Raw genomic sequence first — 17,260 nt, forward strand, 5'->3', positions numbered from 1 at the left:
AGAGAGTCTCTTTTTTTTTAATTTAAAATTTTTTTGTCCTGGACCTCCGTTACTGTATGGGGGCTTTCTCTCGTTGCAGAGAACAGGGGCTACTCTAGTTGTGGTTTGTGGGCTTCTCAGCGCAGTGGCTTCTCTTGTTGGGGAGCACAGGCTCTAGGCACATAGGCTTCAGTCATTGCAGCATTCAGGCTCAGCAGTTATGGTGCATGGGCTTAGCTGCTCTGTGGCATGTGGAATCTTCCCAGACCAGGGACTGAACCCATGTCCCCTGCATTGGCAGGTGGATTCTTACCTTCTCTACCACCAGGGAAGTCTGAGAAGTTTCTCTTTTTATATAATCCAGATATAGAAACCCTTTGGATATTATAAAAATATCTTCTATTCAGTGGCTTGCCTTTTCACTTTCTTAATGGAGTCTTTAATGAGCAAAAGTTTTTTAGTGTAAATCGCTTTACCAATCTTTTGCTTTATGTTGAAAGTTTTTCGAATTATAGGAAAATTTTGCCTATTCCCGGGGTTATAAAAACATTCTTGTGAGTAATTCTTCAGAATCTTGCTTATCTTTTCATTTAATTTTTATAGTCTATCTAGAATGAGTTTTTATGTGCAGTATGTGGGCTTTCTTGGTGGTTCTGTGGTAAAGAATCTGCCTGTAGATGCAGGAGACACAAGTTAGATCCCTGGTTCAGGAAGATCCCCTGGAGAAGGAACTGGCAACCCACTCCAGTGTTTTTGCCTGGAAAATCCCATGGACGGAGGTGCCTGGTGGACTGCAGTCCATGGAGTTGCAAGGGTCAGACAGGACTCAGTGACTAAAAAACAAACAAGTTCAATATGTATGAGATAGTCAAGATTTCTGTGCCGCCCCCCCACCCCAGTTGACCCAGATTATTCTCTTCCACTGCTCTGTAGTGACATCTTTGTCGTAAATCAAGTGTGTATATATATCTTCTAGTCTTTTTCTGAATTATCTTTTCTGTTCCATTGGTCTGTCCTTGTACTGTTAATGCATAACTCTTGATATATGGTTTTTTATGCCCTTCAAGTTTGTTTTTCTCAAAGGTTGCCTTGACTTTTCTTGGTTCTTTGCATTTCCAAATAAAATTTAAACTTTTGCCGAACATAGAAACCATAGCCAGCATTTTCTGAATGCAATGAAATTAAAAGTCAGAAACAAAATTAGCAAATAAAACACCCTTGTCATCCAGAGAAAATTAAAACTTACTTGTTAAACAATTCTTATGTTGAAAAAGAAGTCAGTACTTTCATTACTAAAGCTAGAGAGAATGAAAGTAGATGAATTTAGAGTATAGTTCAAGATGGTAGAAAAATAGCAGATCCAAAGAAAAACAGAAAAGAATTCACTCAATGAATATTACCCTGTATGCCAGAGATTGTTTGGACATTGCCCTCATGGGGCTTATACTCAACATTAAGCCACATTTACAAGGACAAGATATATTTTTCTAGTGTGGAGAATGGACGTCAGTTGGATTATAGGTTCAGTTCAGTGAGAAAAACAGCATACTAGGGAAAGCATTGGAAAGGCCTTTCTAAATATAATATGAAAGTTACAAGCTGTGAAGAAAAGACTGGCCATTTAAGTTAAAAAATTGTGCCTGGAAAACATTATCATAAACAAAATCAAACTGTATTTGCAAAACTGTACAGGTGTGAGGATTGTGCTGCTCCTGTCACATAACAAGTGCTGATTTCCCTAATTTTTAAAGAGATTTTTTATACCAGTAAGACAAAGATCCAGTGGGAAGATGGCCACAAAAGAGTTCACAAAGAAATAATAACAGATAGCTTTGAAACCTGAAAAATGCCCAGCCTTACTCATAATAAGTGGATGCAGAGAAAACTACAGAGATGTCTTGTTTTTTTTAGTGCAGAGATTGCTAATGTCAATGCTTGATAACCTGCTGTAGTCATGAGAAGGTGAGGAAACAGGTTCAGTTGTGCTTTGCTGGAAGGAGAGTTAATGGTATAATCAATTTGCAGACAGTTTGCAGATATTTCTCAAGATTTCAAGTGCACATACCTAGGTGTTAATAGGGAAATATTTAAATTATGTCTGCAGTGGTTTGATGAAATCATCTAAAGCCTTAAAAACTTAAAGATAGTTTATACCAATATCAGTTTGACTCCAGATTCTTCTGTTAGATGTGAAATGTGCACAACAGTATTCTGTACTCAGTGTGTATAATAAAAGAATGTAGTAAGTAGAAGTGCTTCTGTAAGCATAAGTGTTTCTGGAAGGAGACAAGAAAACCAGTAACACTAATGGCTAGAGTGGGAGGGAGCTTTTTTGCTATATGTTTTTTGGTGTCCAAGAGCAAACAGTTACACGGAAGAGTCTGTAATGAGGTACTGATAACTGACTAACTTACCCTGCATTTAGGGTTTTAACCAAGAAGATTTGGAAGAAGAAAAAAGTGAAACACAGGTAAAAGAAGCAGAAGATTCAGATTCTGATGATAACATAAAGAGAGGAAAACAGTAAGTTTGTTTTTTAAAGGACTTTGTTAAAGAGAACTTTTAAAATGAGATGAAGACTAACAAACTTTGTTTTTCTTATTTTGGTTCCTGATTAAGTGTAGGAAAGAATCTTCCATTTTTGTTCTCCTGTCTACTTCTCTATATACAGTTGCTATCTGAAAATTATTTGCGCTTGTTATTTTTCTTTCATTTGCCCTGTGCTCAGCTATTTTTGTGGAGCTATTTGGTTGTCAGGCTTTTTAAATTCATATCTCAACTTACTTTTCAGTTTGAAAAGTAGCCCAGTAAAAGTTCGTTGAGAAAGAGAAAGCTGATTCAGGAGTCCCGGGGTGGGGGTGGGGGGGGGGCACAGTTTTAGATACAGAATACTGCTTGATTGTATTTCACATACTTTTGATGAGATGATTGGAATCTGTGCAGAAAAATCTGGTGTCTTGAAAGGTGCCAAACATAGAAAGACTTGTTAGTTATTGTTAGGGTTATAAAGATGATACTGTAATATCAGTATCACGATATTAAATGATAGTTTTCTTCTTAATTCCTAGTGACATGCAAGAATTAAGCTGAGAGAGTTTCCAATACCTTTGGAAATTAAATTATATAAACCGTATCATTTTACTTCAGTTACTCAGTCGTGTCTGACTTTTTGCGACTCCATGAACCACAGCACGCCAGGCCTCCCTGTTCATCACCAACTCCCAGAGTCCACACAAACCCATGTCCATTGAGTCAGTGATGCCGTCCACAACCATCTCATCCTCTGTCATCCTCTTTTCCTCCTGCCCTCAATCTTTCCCAGCATCAGGGCAGAGTGCATGTTAGCTCCCTTGTTAAGTGTAAAGATTCAGTTGAATGCTAGGAAGACTTTTTTGAGGCTCTTAGCAGATTTGTATATTTCCATCTTTATCCACCTGACCTGCCTCTTGAGAAACCTGTATGCAGGTCAGGAAGCAGCAGTTAGAACTGGACACGGAACAACAGACTGGTTCCACACAGGAAAAGGAGTACGTCAAGGCTGTATATTGTCACTCCGCTTATTTAACTTATATGCAGAGTACATCATGAGAAACGCTGGGCTGGAGGAAGCACAAGATTCCCAGGAGAGATATCAATAACCTCAGATATGCAAATGACACCACCCAGAAAGTGAAGAAGAACTAAAGAGCCTCTTGATGAAAGTGAAAGAGGAGAGTGGAAAAGTTGGCTTAAAGCTCAACATCCAGAAAACTAAGATCATGGCATCCGGTCCCATCACTTCATGGCAGATAGATGGGGAAACAGTGGCTGACTTTTTTTTTCTGGGCTCCAAAATCACTGCAAATGGTGATTGCAGCCATGAAATTGAAAGATGCTTACTCCTTGGAAGGAAAGTTATGACCAACCTAGACAGCATATTAAAAAGCAGAGACATTACTTTGCCAACAAAGTTCTGTCTAGTCAAGGCTATGGTTTTTCCAGTGGTCATGTATGGATGTGAGAGTTGGACTATAAAGAAAGCTGAGTGCAGAAGAATTCATGCTTTTGAACTGTGGTGTTGGAGAAGACTCTTGAGAGTCCCTTGGGCTGCATGGAGATCCAGCCAGTCCATCCTAAAGGAGATCAGTCCTGGGTGTTCATTGGAAGGACTGATGCTGAAGCTGAAACTCCAATACTTTGGCCACCTGTTGGGAAGAGCTGACTCATTGGAAAAGACCCTGATGCTGGGAAAGATTGAGGGTAGGAGGAGAAGGGGATGACAGAGGATGAGATGGTTGGATGGCATCACCGACTCAATGGACATGGGTTTGGGTGGACTCTGGGTGTTGGTGATAGACGGGGAAGCCTGGCGTGCTGCGGTTCATGGGGTCACAAAGAGTCAGACATGTTTGAGTGACTGAACTGAACTGAACTGATCTTTACCTCAGTCATATTATGTTTTGAGAGAAGTACACATTATGTACTTGTTGTTACTAAGAAACAGCAGTTTTTTTCCCTAGTTATTCCTGTATAAGACAGAAGTATTTAGATGATTGAACACCACTCTTTCCCTTCCCCCAAAAGGCAATGCAGTTAAAACTAAACCATGGAGTGACAGGTAAAACTTGAAATTTGAAATGTGTTTTATGTGTAACAGTTGGGATAGTAGAAAAATTGAGCATAAAATTTATGATCACTTGTTCTGTTAAAAACAATTTTAAAAGTACTTGTACTTTAAAAAAAAGTAGCACTTCCTTGAGTTAGAGTTTTAAAAATTGGTGGTTCTTAACTCATAAAAGAAGATGTGTATTTAAAAGCGAATTTATATTTTACTTGATTTTGTGTTACTGCTTAGCATGGACTTTCTGTCAGACTTTGAGATGATGTTACAGCGGAAAAAGAGCATGAGTGGCAAGCGCAGACGTAACCGTGATGGTGGTACTTTTATTAGTGATGCTGACGATGTTGTGAGTGCCATGATTGTCAAGATGAATGAAGCTGCTGAGGTGAGTCACTTGCAGCTTCATCCTTCTTTCTCTCACATAATTGGTTATATAGCCTGTTTTGTTTTTTGGCCACACTTTGTGGCTTGCAGGATCTGAGTTCCCCAACCAGGGATTGACCTCATGTCCTTGGCAGTGAAAGCACCAAGTCCAAGCCACTTGACCACCAGGGAATTCCTGCTTTTAAAAAAAAAAAAAAAAAAGCCTAATTCTTGCTTAATTTACATTTACATTAGATACATAAGTATCTACTTAATTTTTTTAAGATAAGCATTTAATGTTTTAAATGTTAAGCATGGAAAATTTTAGTAGTATGTTTTAGGGGGAAAAAATGAAGACTTGAGTATTTAGTAAAATGGGCCTTTTTGGCTGAATTGGTTTGCCTTTTTCATAATATTTTGCTATTTTATTTATTTATTTGGCCACACAGTATGTAATTCCTCAACGAGGGTTCAAACCTGCACCCTCTGCACTGGAAGTATGGCATGTTAACATCTGGACTGCTAGGGAAGTCCCTGGTTTGCTGTTTTTATGGAGGAATGATTTTGCTCTCAGGTTTGGCTAGTTTACCACAAAGTGATGTTTCTTCACATACAAAAAAAATTATAAACTTATGCCTAGTAGGTTTTAACTCGTGTCATGCTTTTGCCTCTGATTAAGAGATTACATTTAATTCATTGCATTTTAAAATTGTGCTCAAATTGTAAAAATTGGCCAAATACAATGATTAAAAACAAATCCTGGTCTTTTAGAGGCACTTGCTGAGGTATTTTGCTATGTGTATAGGATTTGTTCCAGAATAATTCAAGGGTGAAGGGGAAAGCAGCTGGAGAGATGAGTAAGCAAGATTGGTCATGTGTGTTTAATTGTTGAAATGTGTGTGTCAGGAGTGTATAATTTTGTTTTCTGTGTTTGTAGAATTTAAATTTTCTACAGTTAAAAAAGCAGAGGAAATTCCTTGGTGGTCCAGTGGTTAGGACACCAAGATTTTGTTGCCAAGGGCCTGGGTTTCAGTCCCTGTTCATGAAGCTTTAGATTCCCCTAAGCCTTGCAATGCGGCCAAAAAAAAGTAGGGAAAAAAAACCCAAATATCAAAGACTAAAAGTTTTTAATAACATATTCTTTTCTTACAAACCGCATAGCCAGAATATTATTTTTGATGATAAACTAAATTTTTCCATGTATAATCTGTACATTGAATGAACTCTGAAAATCTGACAGTTGTTCCAGTATTTTAAATTAAAATTGTTACTCTCGATTTGTAGTTGTTAAAACTAATTATTCTAACAATTTTGTGGGTTTTGGCTCTACAAAATACCTCTACTATATGTAGTTCTTTCTTGTAGGAAAACCTCTAGTGTCTCAGAGAAATTGCTACTTTGTTATATCTAAAGCTTAGAATTATAGTGTTAATAATTTGCTATTAGCAATTGTTCTCTGACAAATATGGTATATTAACACATATATATGGAATCTAAAAAGATGGTACCGATGAATCTATCTGCAGGGCAGCAGCTGAGGAGGGAAGGAGAGGGTGGGACGAATTGAGAGCGTAGTATTAAAACATATACATTACCATATGCAAAATTAGATAGCCAGTGGAAATTTGCTGTATTACTCAGGGAGCTCAAATCCAGTGTTCTGTGACAACCTAGAGAGACAGGATAGGGTGGGAAGAGGGAGGGGACACATGTATATCTATGGCTGATTAATGTTCATATATAGCAGAAACCAACACAATGTTGTAAAGTCATTTTCCTCCAATTAAAAATAAATTTTTTAAAAGTGAAAAAGAAAAAGCCATTGCTTTCTCTTTACTTTTTTTTTAGAAAAATCTTTTTCTTCCTATAGGAAGACAGACAGTTGAATAATCAAAAAAAACCAGCACTGAAAAAATTAACATTATTACCTACTGTGGTCATGCACCTTAAGAAGTAAGTATTCTCTTTTCTTAAAAAAAAGCTTTCCTTTTAATGGAATGATATTCAAGCTATGTATTGGTGTTCTAGAGACATTAAAGAATGATCGTCTTCTATCAATTTACAGAAAAATAGTAATGAATAGAATCTCCTAAATTATTACTTTCTCACAGATATTTCTTAAACTTTTATGCCTGATAGAAACAGAACAAATAGCAAGCTGATGTTAATGAAAGAAAACTTGGAAACTACTCATTTTTTCTTTATACACTACAAATTGGGTCTGTTTTTCCAGAATGATTGAGAGCAGAGCAAATCCTAGAAGACTACTCGAAGGATGTATTGAACAAGACTCCTGCGACCTGTTATATCATGAATTTTATCTTTGTATTAGTACACCAATTAGCCAGACACAGGGTCTAGGACTTTCTACTAGAAAATTGGCACCTCTATGCCAACAGAGAAAATTATCTGTGCCAGACTTCATATATATGATATCATGTTCCCTGTTAACATAATTGATCTGGTACATAAAATGGAATTTGAATAGTAATCAGTATTTCATAGTGATTTTTTTCTGCTGGGAGAGTGGTGGTATTCCTGCCTGCAAATTCTGGGTTCTCTATTACTTGAAACAGTTTAAGGATCACTATTCTCATAGGTTCAACATAATTTTTTTAAGTGTGATAATTGAAGCTCATTATTCTTATTGTCTGCACCATTCATATCAGCATTAGCCTACCCTCGTGTAATTTGGTGTGTTTTTTGGTGGGTTGGGGGTGACGGGTTATCTTTAACAAATCATCTTTCCTTGCGTATCATGTCTGTTTCTTGAAAATAGGAACTAAATTTCATAGAGCTGTTGAAATCTATGAACAGGTGCTCAGTAAATAAATGCGTAATTTTTTTTTAAAGCAGTTTTTTGAAGCATCACTAAATATATAAGAAAATCAAAGGAAGCTACAGTAGAACCAGCATTCATAGACTTGACCTTCTTTTCTTTTATTGTTGTTATTTTAGGCAGGACCTTAAAGAAACATTTATTGACAGTGGCGTGATGTCCGCCATCAAAGAATGGCTCTCCCCTCTACCAGATAGGAGTTTGCCAGCACTGAAGATTCGAGAAGAGCTCCTGAGGATTCTGCAAGAGGTGATAGGCAGATAATCTGACTTGTTTGCTCTTCATTGATTATTTGACATGGCTTGTATTATCCTAACCTCTGCATTTTACTGTGTATTTGTGTATTCTGTCTGCCATAGCCTATCAGAAGAGTTGTATTAGGTATGTTTATTAGGAGCATACCAAGTAAAATGAACTTAAAAGGAAGGCCTTTTAAAACTTCTTGTGACTATGGTATTGAAGAAAAAAGATCTTGGAGTAGCTCTGGTTTATCTGAGAAGAGTAGTATGGTAGTGGGTATGTTTTAGGGAGGCACTTGAAGTAGAAGGGGCACCGACTTCAGCCTCAGATGTGCCTTTAAATCTTGATCTGAGCCACCTTTATGTGGCTGTAACACCTTGGGCAAGCTGCTTAACTTCTGAAGGAATTCCCGAGGAACCTGCTATGTGCTAGGTGTTTTTTAAACGTATAGGTTCATTTATTCCTCACAGCAAACCTGCAGGATAGATGTATTATCTCCATTTTACAGATGAGGAAATTAAGACTCAGAGAAGTTCAATGACTTGTCTAAGTTCACAAAACTAGCAAGTTGCTGTGGGTTCAGACGTAGGTCTGTTTGGTTCAGAGACCTGAGAGGACCCTCGATTTGTTAAACTGCCAACCTCTGAGGATGCTTTGTTTACACTTTGTCACACTGTTAAGTTTTAATTCAGCTCAGTGGTAGTACTGAACTCTGAACTCCTTATGGGAACACAGAATGTCTTTGTGTTCAATGACTATAGATACTGAAAATAGAACTTTTTTGTCGTTTGTTCTGCTGTGAATGAACCAGGTGTTGCAGGCCCACTAGAATAGTTTGACAGGACTCCCAGCTTCTTAATGATTAATATGTGTGTATGTGTTTATGTTCCCCAGCTACCTAGTGTGAGCCAGGAGACCCTGAAGCATAGTGGGATTGGACGAGCAGTGATGTATCTCTATAAACACCCCAAGGAATCAAGGTCCAACAAGGACATGGCAGGGAAATTAATCAGTATGTACATTTTGCTTTTTGTTTCTTGTGTTTATGTTTGTAGAGAGACATGTATATATATAAACTATATTTTTACCAGTATTCTTTTAAAATGAGTCTGAAATGAAGTAGAAAAATTTTTGATAACTTCCTATAGATACCAAGCTTTTTATCCTTAGACTTAAAATGCTTCTCAGTATATTTAAGTATGTTATCCCAGTATATAACAAAAAAAAAAAAATAATGCATTTGCTAATTATGGATCAAGAGCATGTAGAGAGAGGGAGATTGGAATACAGGCCCTAGAGTCAGTCATACCTAGGTTTCCATTTACCACGTGCCTTACTGCATATCCTTGGGCTAGTGATTTAAACTGTAAATCAGGTTTCCTCCTCTGTAAAACAGAGAACTGTGTATTTAATTTAGTTTGTCTTAAAGATTAAACAAGATGTATATAAGGTATAGTGCCTAGAATACAGTAAATCCTCAAGAAATGTTAGCTGCTGCTGCTATTGTTGTCACTTTTATAACGATCTCCAAAGCCTTTTGTGTGTTATTGCTTAATGATACCAGAGAAATCCTGAGAAGTCTTAACTGAAATTCATCTGATCAGTTGCTGTATTGAACATCGCGTGTGTCTTCATCCCCCTCCTTAATTCTTCCTGTGCTTTGTGTTGGGAAGATTTTTAAACTTTTAAGACTAGATTGAAATAGTAACTACTTTTAATATCTGAATTGGAGAAGGAAATGGCAACCCACTCCAGTACTCTTGCCTGGAAAATTCCATGGATGGAGGAGCCTGGTGGGCTACAGTCCATGGGGTCACAAAGAATCGGACAGGACTGAGCGACTTCACTTTCACTTTTACTTTATATCTGAATACAGTAGTTACTTGCCTATTGCTATTTTAAGATTATCAAAAACTTTTAGAAGAAATTTAATTTTTTTAATAAACTAGAGGAGTATTAACATCTTGTTATTAACCTGCAGTTTACTGCCTATTAAATAATAAGCTTTTGTTGCTTTGATGCAGTGGTTTTCAACCTTTTTGCCCTAGGCAGAGGGAAGCAGGCTGTTCCTACTGATACCCATGATGTACTACAAGTGATTCTAAATCCAGAGATGGGGAAGGCATGTCAGTTTTTAAAGAGATATAGACCCCCTGAGACTCCTTGCTTCCTTCTTAGTTTGATGACACCTGTGTTCTGTCTGTAAAGGTCCTTTATTGTTTTGATAGTGTATACCAGGGGAACCAGATCAGACATCAGGAGGTGAGCGACTGGCGAGCAAACAAAACTTCATTTGTGTTGACAGCTGCTCCCTATCGCTTGCATTACCACCTGAGCTCTACCTCCTGTCAGATTAGCAGTGGCATAATAAATGCAATGCACTTTAAACCATCCCAAAGCCATCACACGCACATACATGTCCATGGAAAAATTGTCTTCCACAGAACTGGTCCCTGGTGCCAAAAAGATTGGGGACCGCAGCATATAGAGTCGGAGAAGGCAGTGGCACCCCACTGCAGTACTCTTGCCTGGAAAATCCCATGGACGGAGGAACCTGGTGGGCTGCAGTCCATGGGGTCGCAAAGAGTCAGACACAACTGAGCAACTTCACTTCCACTTTTCACTTTCCTGCATTGGAGAAGGAAGTGGCAACCCAACTCCATTGTTCTTGCCTGGAGAATCCCAGGGACGGCGGAGCCTGGTAGGCTGCCGTCTATGGGGTCACATAGAGTCAGACACAACTGAAGTGACTTAGCAGCAGCAGCAGCATATGGAGTGGATAGCCACTCCCTTCTCCAGGGGATCTTCCTGACCCAGGGATGGAACCCAGGTCTCCTGCATTGCAGGTAGATTCTTTACTCTCCGAGCCACCACGGAGGTCCATATAATGCAGCAGTAAAAGAACAAAAACGTCAAAGGGCACCTCTGGCCTTTTGCTGGCTAAACAGTGTGCATGTAGGACATCTTTGTGTGTGCACTTTCGTTAACAGCTTTCTTAGGCTTGAATATAGGTTCGACTTCTGCACTATCAAAAGGTAATTTTTAAAGGTTTAAACCACTTTGACAACTAAGTAATAAAGGAGCTTGTTTTTGGTTAGAATAAGAACATAGAGAATTTCAAGATTTTCTGTTTTCAGTATTTGTAAACAATGTGATCAACAAGGCTTAATATCCAGAATATACAAACACTTCATACTACTCAGTATTTTAAAAAAAATCAGAAAATGGGCAGAAGACTTAAATAGACATTTATCCTATAAATGGTCCTGAAATAATGGTTTCTTTAAGGAGAGAATATTCTGAATGCCTAGACTATGACATTACCATAGGGTGTGATTATTTCAAGAATGCCACTCTGTTGACTAAATAATTAATTTCCCTTTGTTGTAGATGAATGGTCTCGGCCTATATTTGGTCTTACCTCAAACTACAAAGGAATGACAAGAGAAGAAAGGGAGCAGAGAGACCTAGAACAGATGCCCCAAAGGCGAAGAATGAACAGGTATGAGGGAACAGGTATGAGTAAGTGAAGTAAATACTATTGCTCTGATAACTCAGGGTTTTTGTTGTTTTTTTTTCTTTTTGTAAATAAAGATGATTAAGAAACCCATAAGATGATAAGAGTTTGTCTTTCCGCTTGCTATCTCTTGTCATTCATAATACCATTTAAGTTTAAATGTGGGTAGTGTCTAGTGAAGCTTGTCACCTGCTCCCCCCAAGACTTTTCTGGTTGCATCTGACGTCTGCCACCGTTTTGGAGGTTGCTTCTGTTGTTGCAACCACTTACAGGAACAACTTTCTTAGTCCCATTTCCAGATTCTTAGGGGGGAAAGATATTACTGGTTAAATTTGTATCCATAAACTGGATACAGTTGCATCTAGCAAGATCATTACAGGTGAGTGAAACCTGATGTGCAAATGATAACTGAAATAAATAGTACTAAGATTAGGAATTATTTTCTCTGATCCAATATAAACGACCTAATTGTGATCTGAGTTTGATATTTCACTTTGCTCTTCTTCCCTTAATTGTAAAGTTCTAACATTCCTAATATCTCATCAATTGCTTTTTTCCCAGCACTGGTGGTCAGACACCCCGAAGAGATTTGGAAAAGGTGCTGACAGGAGAGGAAAAGTAAGATTTTTTTGTACTGATTTACTTCTTAGACGATATTGTGAATGTTCTTGCTGCCTTAAGAAAAATAGCAAATGAAATGATGGTTCAGAGGGGTAGGGGGGATGATTTCTAGTGTAGCATTTATTGGATATCCACACTGTATTGGTGCTCTGGAGACTACAAGAAGATTGAAAAATAGTTTGACTAAAGATTTTGTTGCCACTTGCTATATAATAAACTGTGTTAGGCTCCAGAAATACAGAATCATATTAAAAGTAGTCCATTCTCTCAAAGTCTTTAGAGGAATCAGAGGCAAAGGGGAGAGCTTAAGCAAAGATATATAGGGTAAGCACTCAAGGCCTATTTTAGGGATGGTTAGTAGCCGAAATCAGATTGATTCTATTCTTTGCAGCCAAAGATGGAGAAACTCTATACAGCCAGCAAAAACAAGACGGGAGCTGACTGTGGCTCAGATCATGAACTCCTTATTGCCAAATTCAGACTTAAATTGAAGAAAGTAGGGAAAAGCACTATATCATTCAGGTGTGACCTGAATCAAATCCCTTACGATTATACAGTGGAAGTGACAAATAGATTCAAGGGATTAGATATCATAGACAGAGTGCTGGTAGAACTATGGATGGAGGTTCATGACATTGTACAGGAGGCAGTGATCAAGACCATCCCAAGAAAAAGAAATGCCAAAAGGGAAAATGGTTGTCTGAGGAGGCCTTACAAATAGCTGATCAAAGAAGAGAAGCTAAAGGCAAAGGAAAAAAGGAAAGATATGCCCATTTGAATGCAGAGTTCCAAAGAATAGCAAGGAGAGAGAAAAAAGCTTTCCTCAGTGATCAGTGCAGAGAAATAGAGGAAAATAACAGAATGGGAAAGACTAGAGAAAATTAGAGATATCAAGGGAACATTTCATATAAATATGGGCACGGTAAAGGACAGAAATGCTCTGGACCTAACAGAAGCAGAAGATATTAAGAAGAGGTGGCAAGAATACACAGAAGTATACAAAAAAGATCTTCATGACCCAGATAACCATGATGGTGTAGTCACTCACCTAGAGCCAGACATCCTGGAATGCAAAGTCAGGTGGGCCTTAGGAAGCATCCATCACTAGGAACAAAGCTAGTGGAGGGGATGGAACCCCAGCTGAGCTGTTTCAAGTCCTGAAAGATGCTGCTGTGAAAGTGCTCTGCTCAATATGCCAGCAAATCTGGAAAACTCAGCAGTGGCCACAGGACTGGAAAAGGTTGGTTTTCATTCCAATCCCAAAGAAAGGCAATGCTAAAGAGTGTTCAGACTACTGCACAATTGCACTCATCTCACGTACTAGCAAAGTAATGCTCAAAATTCTCCAAGCCAGGCTTCAACAGTACGTGAACTTCCAGATATTCAAGCTGGATTTAGAAAAGGCAGAGGAACCAGAGATCAAATTGCCAACATCCTCTGGATAATCGAAAAAGCAAGAGAGTGCCAGAAAAACATCTATTTCTGCTTCATTGACTATGCCAAAGCCTTTGATTGTGTGGATCACTCCAAACTGTGGAAGATTCTTCAAGAGATGGGAATACCAGATCACCTGACCTGCCTTCTGGGAAACCTGTATGCAGGTCAGGAAACAACCGTTAGAACTGGACATGGAATGACAGACTGGTTCCAAATAGGGAAAGGAGTATGTCAAGGCTGTATTCTGTCACCCTACTCATTTAACTTATATGCAGAGTACATCATGAGAAACCCTGGGCTGGATGAAGCACAAGCTGGAATCAAGATCACTGGGAGAAGTATCATTAACCTCAGCTATGCAGATGACACCACCCTTATGGCAGAAAGTGAAGAACTGAAGAGCCTCTTGATGAAAGGGAACGAGGAGAGTGAAAAAGTTGGCCCAAAGCTCAACATTCAGAAAACTAAGATCATGGCATCTGGTCCCGTCACTTCATGGCAAACAGATGGGGACACCATGGAAACAGGGAGAGACTTTATTTTCTTGGGCTCCAAAATCACTGCAGATGGTGACTGCAGCCATGAAATTAAAAGACACTTCCTCCTTGGAAGAAAAGCTATGACCAACCTAGACAGCATATTAAGAAGTAGAGACATTACTTTGCCAACAAAGGTCCATCTAGTCAAAGCCATGGTTTTTCCAGTAGTCATGAATGGATGTGAGAGTTGGACTATAAAGAAAGGTGAGCACCAAAGAATTGATGCTTTTGAACTGTGGTGCTGGAGAAGACTCTTGAGAGTCCTTTGGACTGCAGGGAGATCCAACCAGTCAATCCTAAAGGAAATCAGTCCTGAATATTCATTGGAAGGACTGATGTTGAAGCTGAAACTCCAATACTTTGGCCACCTGACGCGAAGGACTGACTCATTTGAGAAGACCTTGATGCTGGGAGAAATTGAGGGCGGGAGGAGAAGGGGACGACAGAGGATGAGATGGTTGGATGGCGTCACCAACTCAATGGGCATGAGTTTGAGTAAGCTCCAGGAGTCGGTGATGGACAGGGAAGCCTGGTGTGCTGCAGTCCATGGGGTCACAAAGAGCCGGATACGACAGCAACTGAACTGAACTGAGTAGGCTGAAGTGATCAGGCAGTAACTGTGGTGCCTGAAGTGGTGGAAGATAAGGTTGGAAATGCAGATATTGACCAAACTCTGAAGTGCTTTAAATCAAGATGAGGGATGTTTACTTCCCTGGTTTCCTAGAAAGCTTTTTGAGCGTGGATGTGAAGTTAAATTTGATTTGGAATGCACTGCTGGTGGCATGCTGTGGGATGGGTTGCAGAGCAGAAGAGCTGAAAGTAGTGATACAGGTCAACTGAAACTGTAATGGAGAAGCAGAAAGTTGAGGAGAATTCGCAGGCACAAAACTGCCAGGAGTTGACTTGGTGGGTGATGAGCTGGCTAGAGTTGAAGATACCAACCAGAATTTTAAACTTAAGTAACTGAGATGATGGTGTTACCCTTCACTAGAGTGGAGAGGAGTTGATGTGAAGTCATAGGTGAGTTTTTTCTTGAACATATTAAATAGAAGGTGAATGAGGTAGTCCTGTAAATATCCTGGGTCTAGAGCTGGAATTTGAGCTAGAGACATTGATATTTATCTCCCTAGAAAAGATTGTTGAATCGTGAAATTAACAGAGTGAGAAATAAACTGAACAGGGAATTCCCTGGTGATCCAGTAGTTAGGACTCGGTGCTTTCACTGCAGTGGCCTGGGTTCAGTCCCTGGTTGGGGAACTAAGATCTTGCAAGCGGCACAGTACAACAAAACAAAACAAAAAAACCCACTAAATGCATTAAAAAATAAAATAAACTGAATGCTTTGAAAAGGGGTGTAGCCACCGAAGGCCAGTGAGGAGCTATGATCCTACACATTGGAAGAGAACCTAGAGAAAGACAAGGCTGCCCCGGAGGGCGCTGTGGTGGAGCGTAGACTTCAGAGGGGCTGTGCAGTGAGTGCTGGCAGTTACGCAGCACCCACGTCACAAAAGGAAAACAGGAAATGAGTTGGAGGGAGCACGTGTCATTTACTTGTGGATAGGTTTGCCAATAGTGGCTTTAGGGGGGAAATAAGAGTTGTGGGAAATTTTCTAGTCAGTTGATCTATTCACATATATGAAAGTTATAGAAGCTTGATATTTAAGAATAGAGCAAACCATACAAGGGAATAGAAACAGTTTAGAATCTTTTAGCCTTCTCTTCCACCCCCCACCCCAACATACACACATATCCAATCTCCATTTACCAGTGGAGATAGTTATCTAAAAGTTGAGTGATTCAAATTCCCAGACACTGAATAAGCTTTACTTTTGAAGGATGGCAGTCTTACTTTAGTCTAGCATGGTAGTTCTCAAATTTGTATGTGAAAGTTACTGTATGTGACACCATTAAATGCTGACAAGGATGCAGAAAAACTAGATCACTCATCCACTGCTGCAGGTAAAATGGTACAGCCACTCTGGAAAATAGTGTGGTGGTTTCTTATGAAGAAACATATACACAGAGATTAGTGAGTGCAAGTAGAACTGGGGAAAGTGTAAATAAAAGTTGATGGGTGACAGCAACATCAATATCCTGCTTGTGATAGTGTGCTGTAGTGATTTGCATGTTGTTTTTTGAGAGAGGCACTGGATCTCTGTATTAATTCTTAAAACTGCATGTGAATCTGTATCTCAAGTTTTTTTTTTTTTTTTTTAACAAAACAGGAAACAGACCAAAAGATTACTGTATGAGTTGCATATGCACAACCATGTAAACCGCTTTATGGGCATACTCAGTTTGGGAGGTCATTTTGACTGCCTGACTTTTCATCTCACAAGTGAACTCAAGTGACTCTATTAGACCAGAGAAATTGAGATTCAGAGTCCTCATGGAGGAGCCAGCCTTAGAAAGGAGAGAGGCACGATTATATCTGAAGCTGAGAAGAGGGGATAAGGAATCCTGCAGAGGAAGTTTTGGGGAAAGTTGAGCAATTGATAGAGCAGTATGACTGATGATGAAGCCATCTAAGATGGCAGGACGTGGATGGGGTGACTTCGGGGAGGGCAGAGGAGGTTTGACACAGATGTGCAGATGAGTGGCATGGGCCCAGCTAAGGCTGGCTGCATAAGCAGTGTGCTCTTCCCATTCTTAGGGCTCTCAGACCTGGAGATCCTGGATTCTGCGCCCGGGCAAGGGTCCCCATGCCCTCGAACAAGGACTATGTTGTCAGGCCCAAGTGGAATGTGGAAATGGAATCATCCAGGGTAAGTAATCAGCCCAGGGACAGCAAGGTGGATCTAAAATGCAGATTACTGTCTTTTACTTCATGTTTGAGAACCCTTAAGCAGCTCTTAAAGTTTATCTAATTTGAAGAGAGCTATTTTCTCTTTTATCTAGCCAGATAAAGACCATTATTACTGGTGAGCATTACTTCAGATTTTAAGAAACATTATCAGTTGGGAAGTTTCTTCATATTAACTCCTTTTATTTCAACTGAACCTTGAAGGCTAGAGTGTTTTGGTATAGTCTTTTTTTTTTAGAACCCTGAGAAACAGAACTCACCTGCTTTTGCAGCCTACCCCTCCTTCCTGTTTAGCTGTTTTTAAGTCAGTCTGTTATGAAGT

General features: G+C 39.3%; 2 protein-coding genes across 6 annotated transcripts in view; both read left to right on the forward strand.

Moving 5' to 3' along the window:
* The window catches only part of IWS1 (interacts with SUPT6H, CTD assembly factor 1), a 48,985-nt gene that overhangs the window by 26,352 nt on the left and 5,373 nt on the right, over nucleotides 1-17,260 (forward strand). For all 5 annotated transcript variants that reach the window (XM_061135429.1, XM_061135431.1, XM_061135426.1 and 2 more), the window contains exons 6-13: nucleotides 2,405-2,502; nucleotides 4,814-4,964; nucleotides 6,813-6,895; nucleotides 7,901-8,030; nucleotides 8,916-9,033; nucleotides 11,412-11,523; nucleotides 12,100-12,156; nucleotides 16,789-16,900. In XM_061135429.1, coding sequence (XP_060991412.1) covers nucleotides 2,405-2,502; nucleotides 4,814-4,964; nucleotides 6,813-6,895; nucleotides 7,901-8,030; nucleotides 8,916-9,033; nucleotides 11,412-11,523; nucleotides 12,100-12,156; nucleotides 16,789-16,900 — 861 coding nt within the window. The remainder of the gene's footprint in view (nucleotides 1-2,404; nucleotides 2,503-4,813; nucleotides 4,965-6,812; nucleotides 6,896-7,900; nucleotides 8,031-8,915; nucleotides 9,034-11,411; nucleotides 11,524-12,099; nucleotides 12,157-16,788; nucleotides 16,901-17,260) is intronic.
* LOC133051060 (uncharacterized) lies at nucleotides 12,165-16,782 on the forward strand. Its single transcript, XM_061135432.1, has 2 exons — nucleotides 12,165-15,155; nucleotides 16,361-16,782. The coding sequence occupies exon 1, from the start codon at nucleotides 13,712-13,714 to the stop codon at nucleotides 14,720-14,722; it is 1,011 nt and encodes a 336-aa protein (XP_060991415.1). The 5' UTR covers nucleotides 12,165-13,711; the 3' UTR covers nucleotides 14,723-15,155; nucleotides 16,361-16,782.

This window comes from Dama dama, chromosome 33 (assembly GCF_033118175.1).
Source record: "Dama dama isolate Ldn47 chromosome 33, ASM3311817v1, whole genome shotgun sequence".
Taxonomy (NCBI): domain Eukaryota; kingdom Metazoa; phylum Chordata; class Mammalia; order Artiodactyla; family Cervidae; genus Dama; species Dama dama.

What these genes read in the sequence shown, in the direction of transcription:
- LOC133051060 (XM_061135432.1), top strand. Translation starts at nt 13,712, where the DNA reads ATGGGAATACCAGATCACCTGACCTGCCTTCTGGGAAACCTGTATGCA.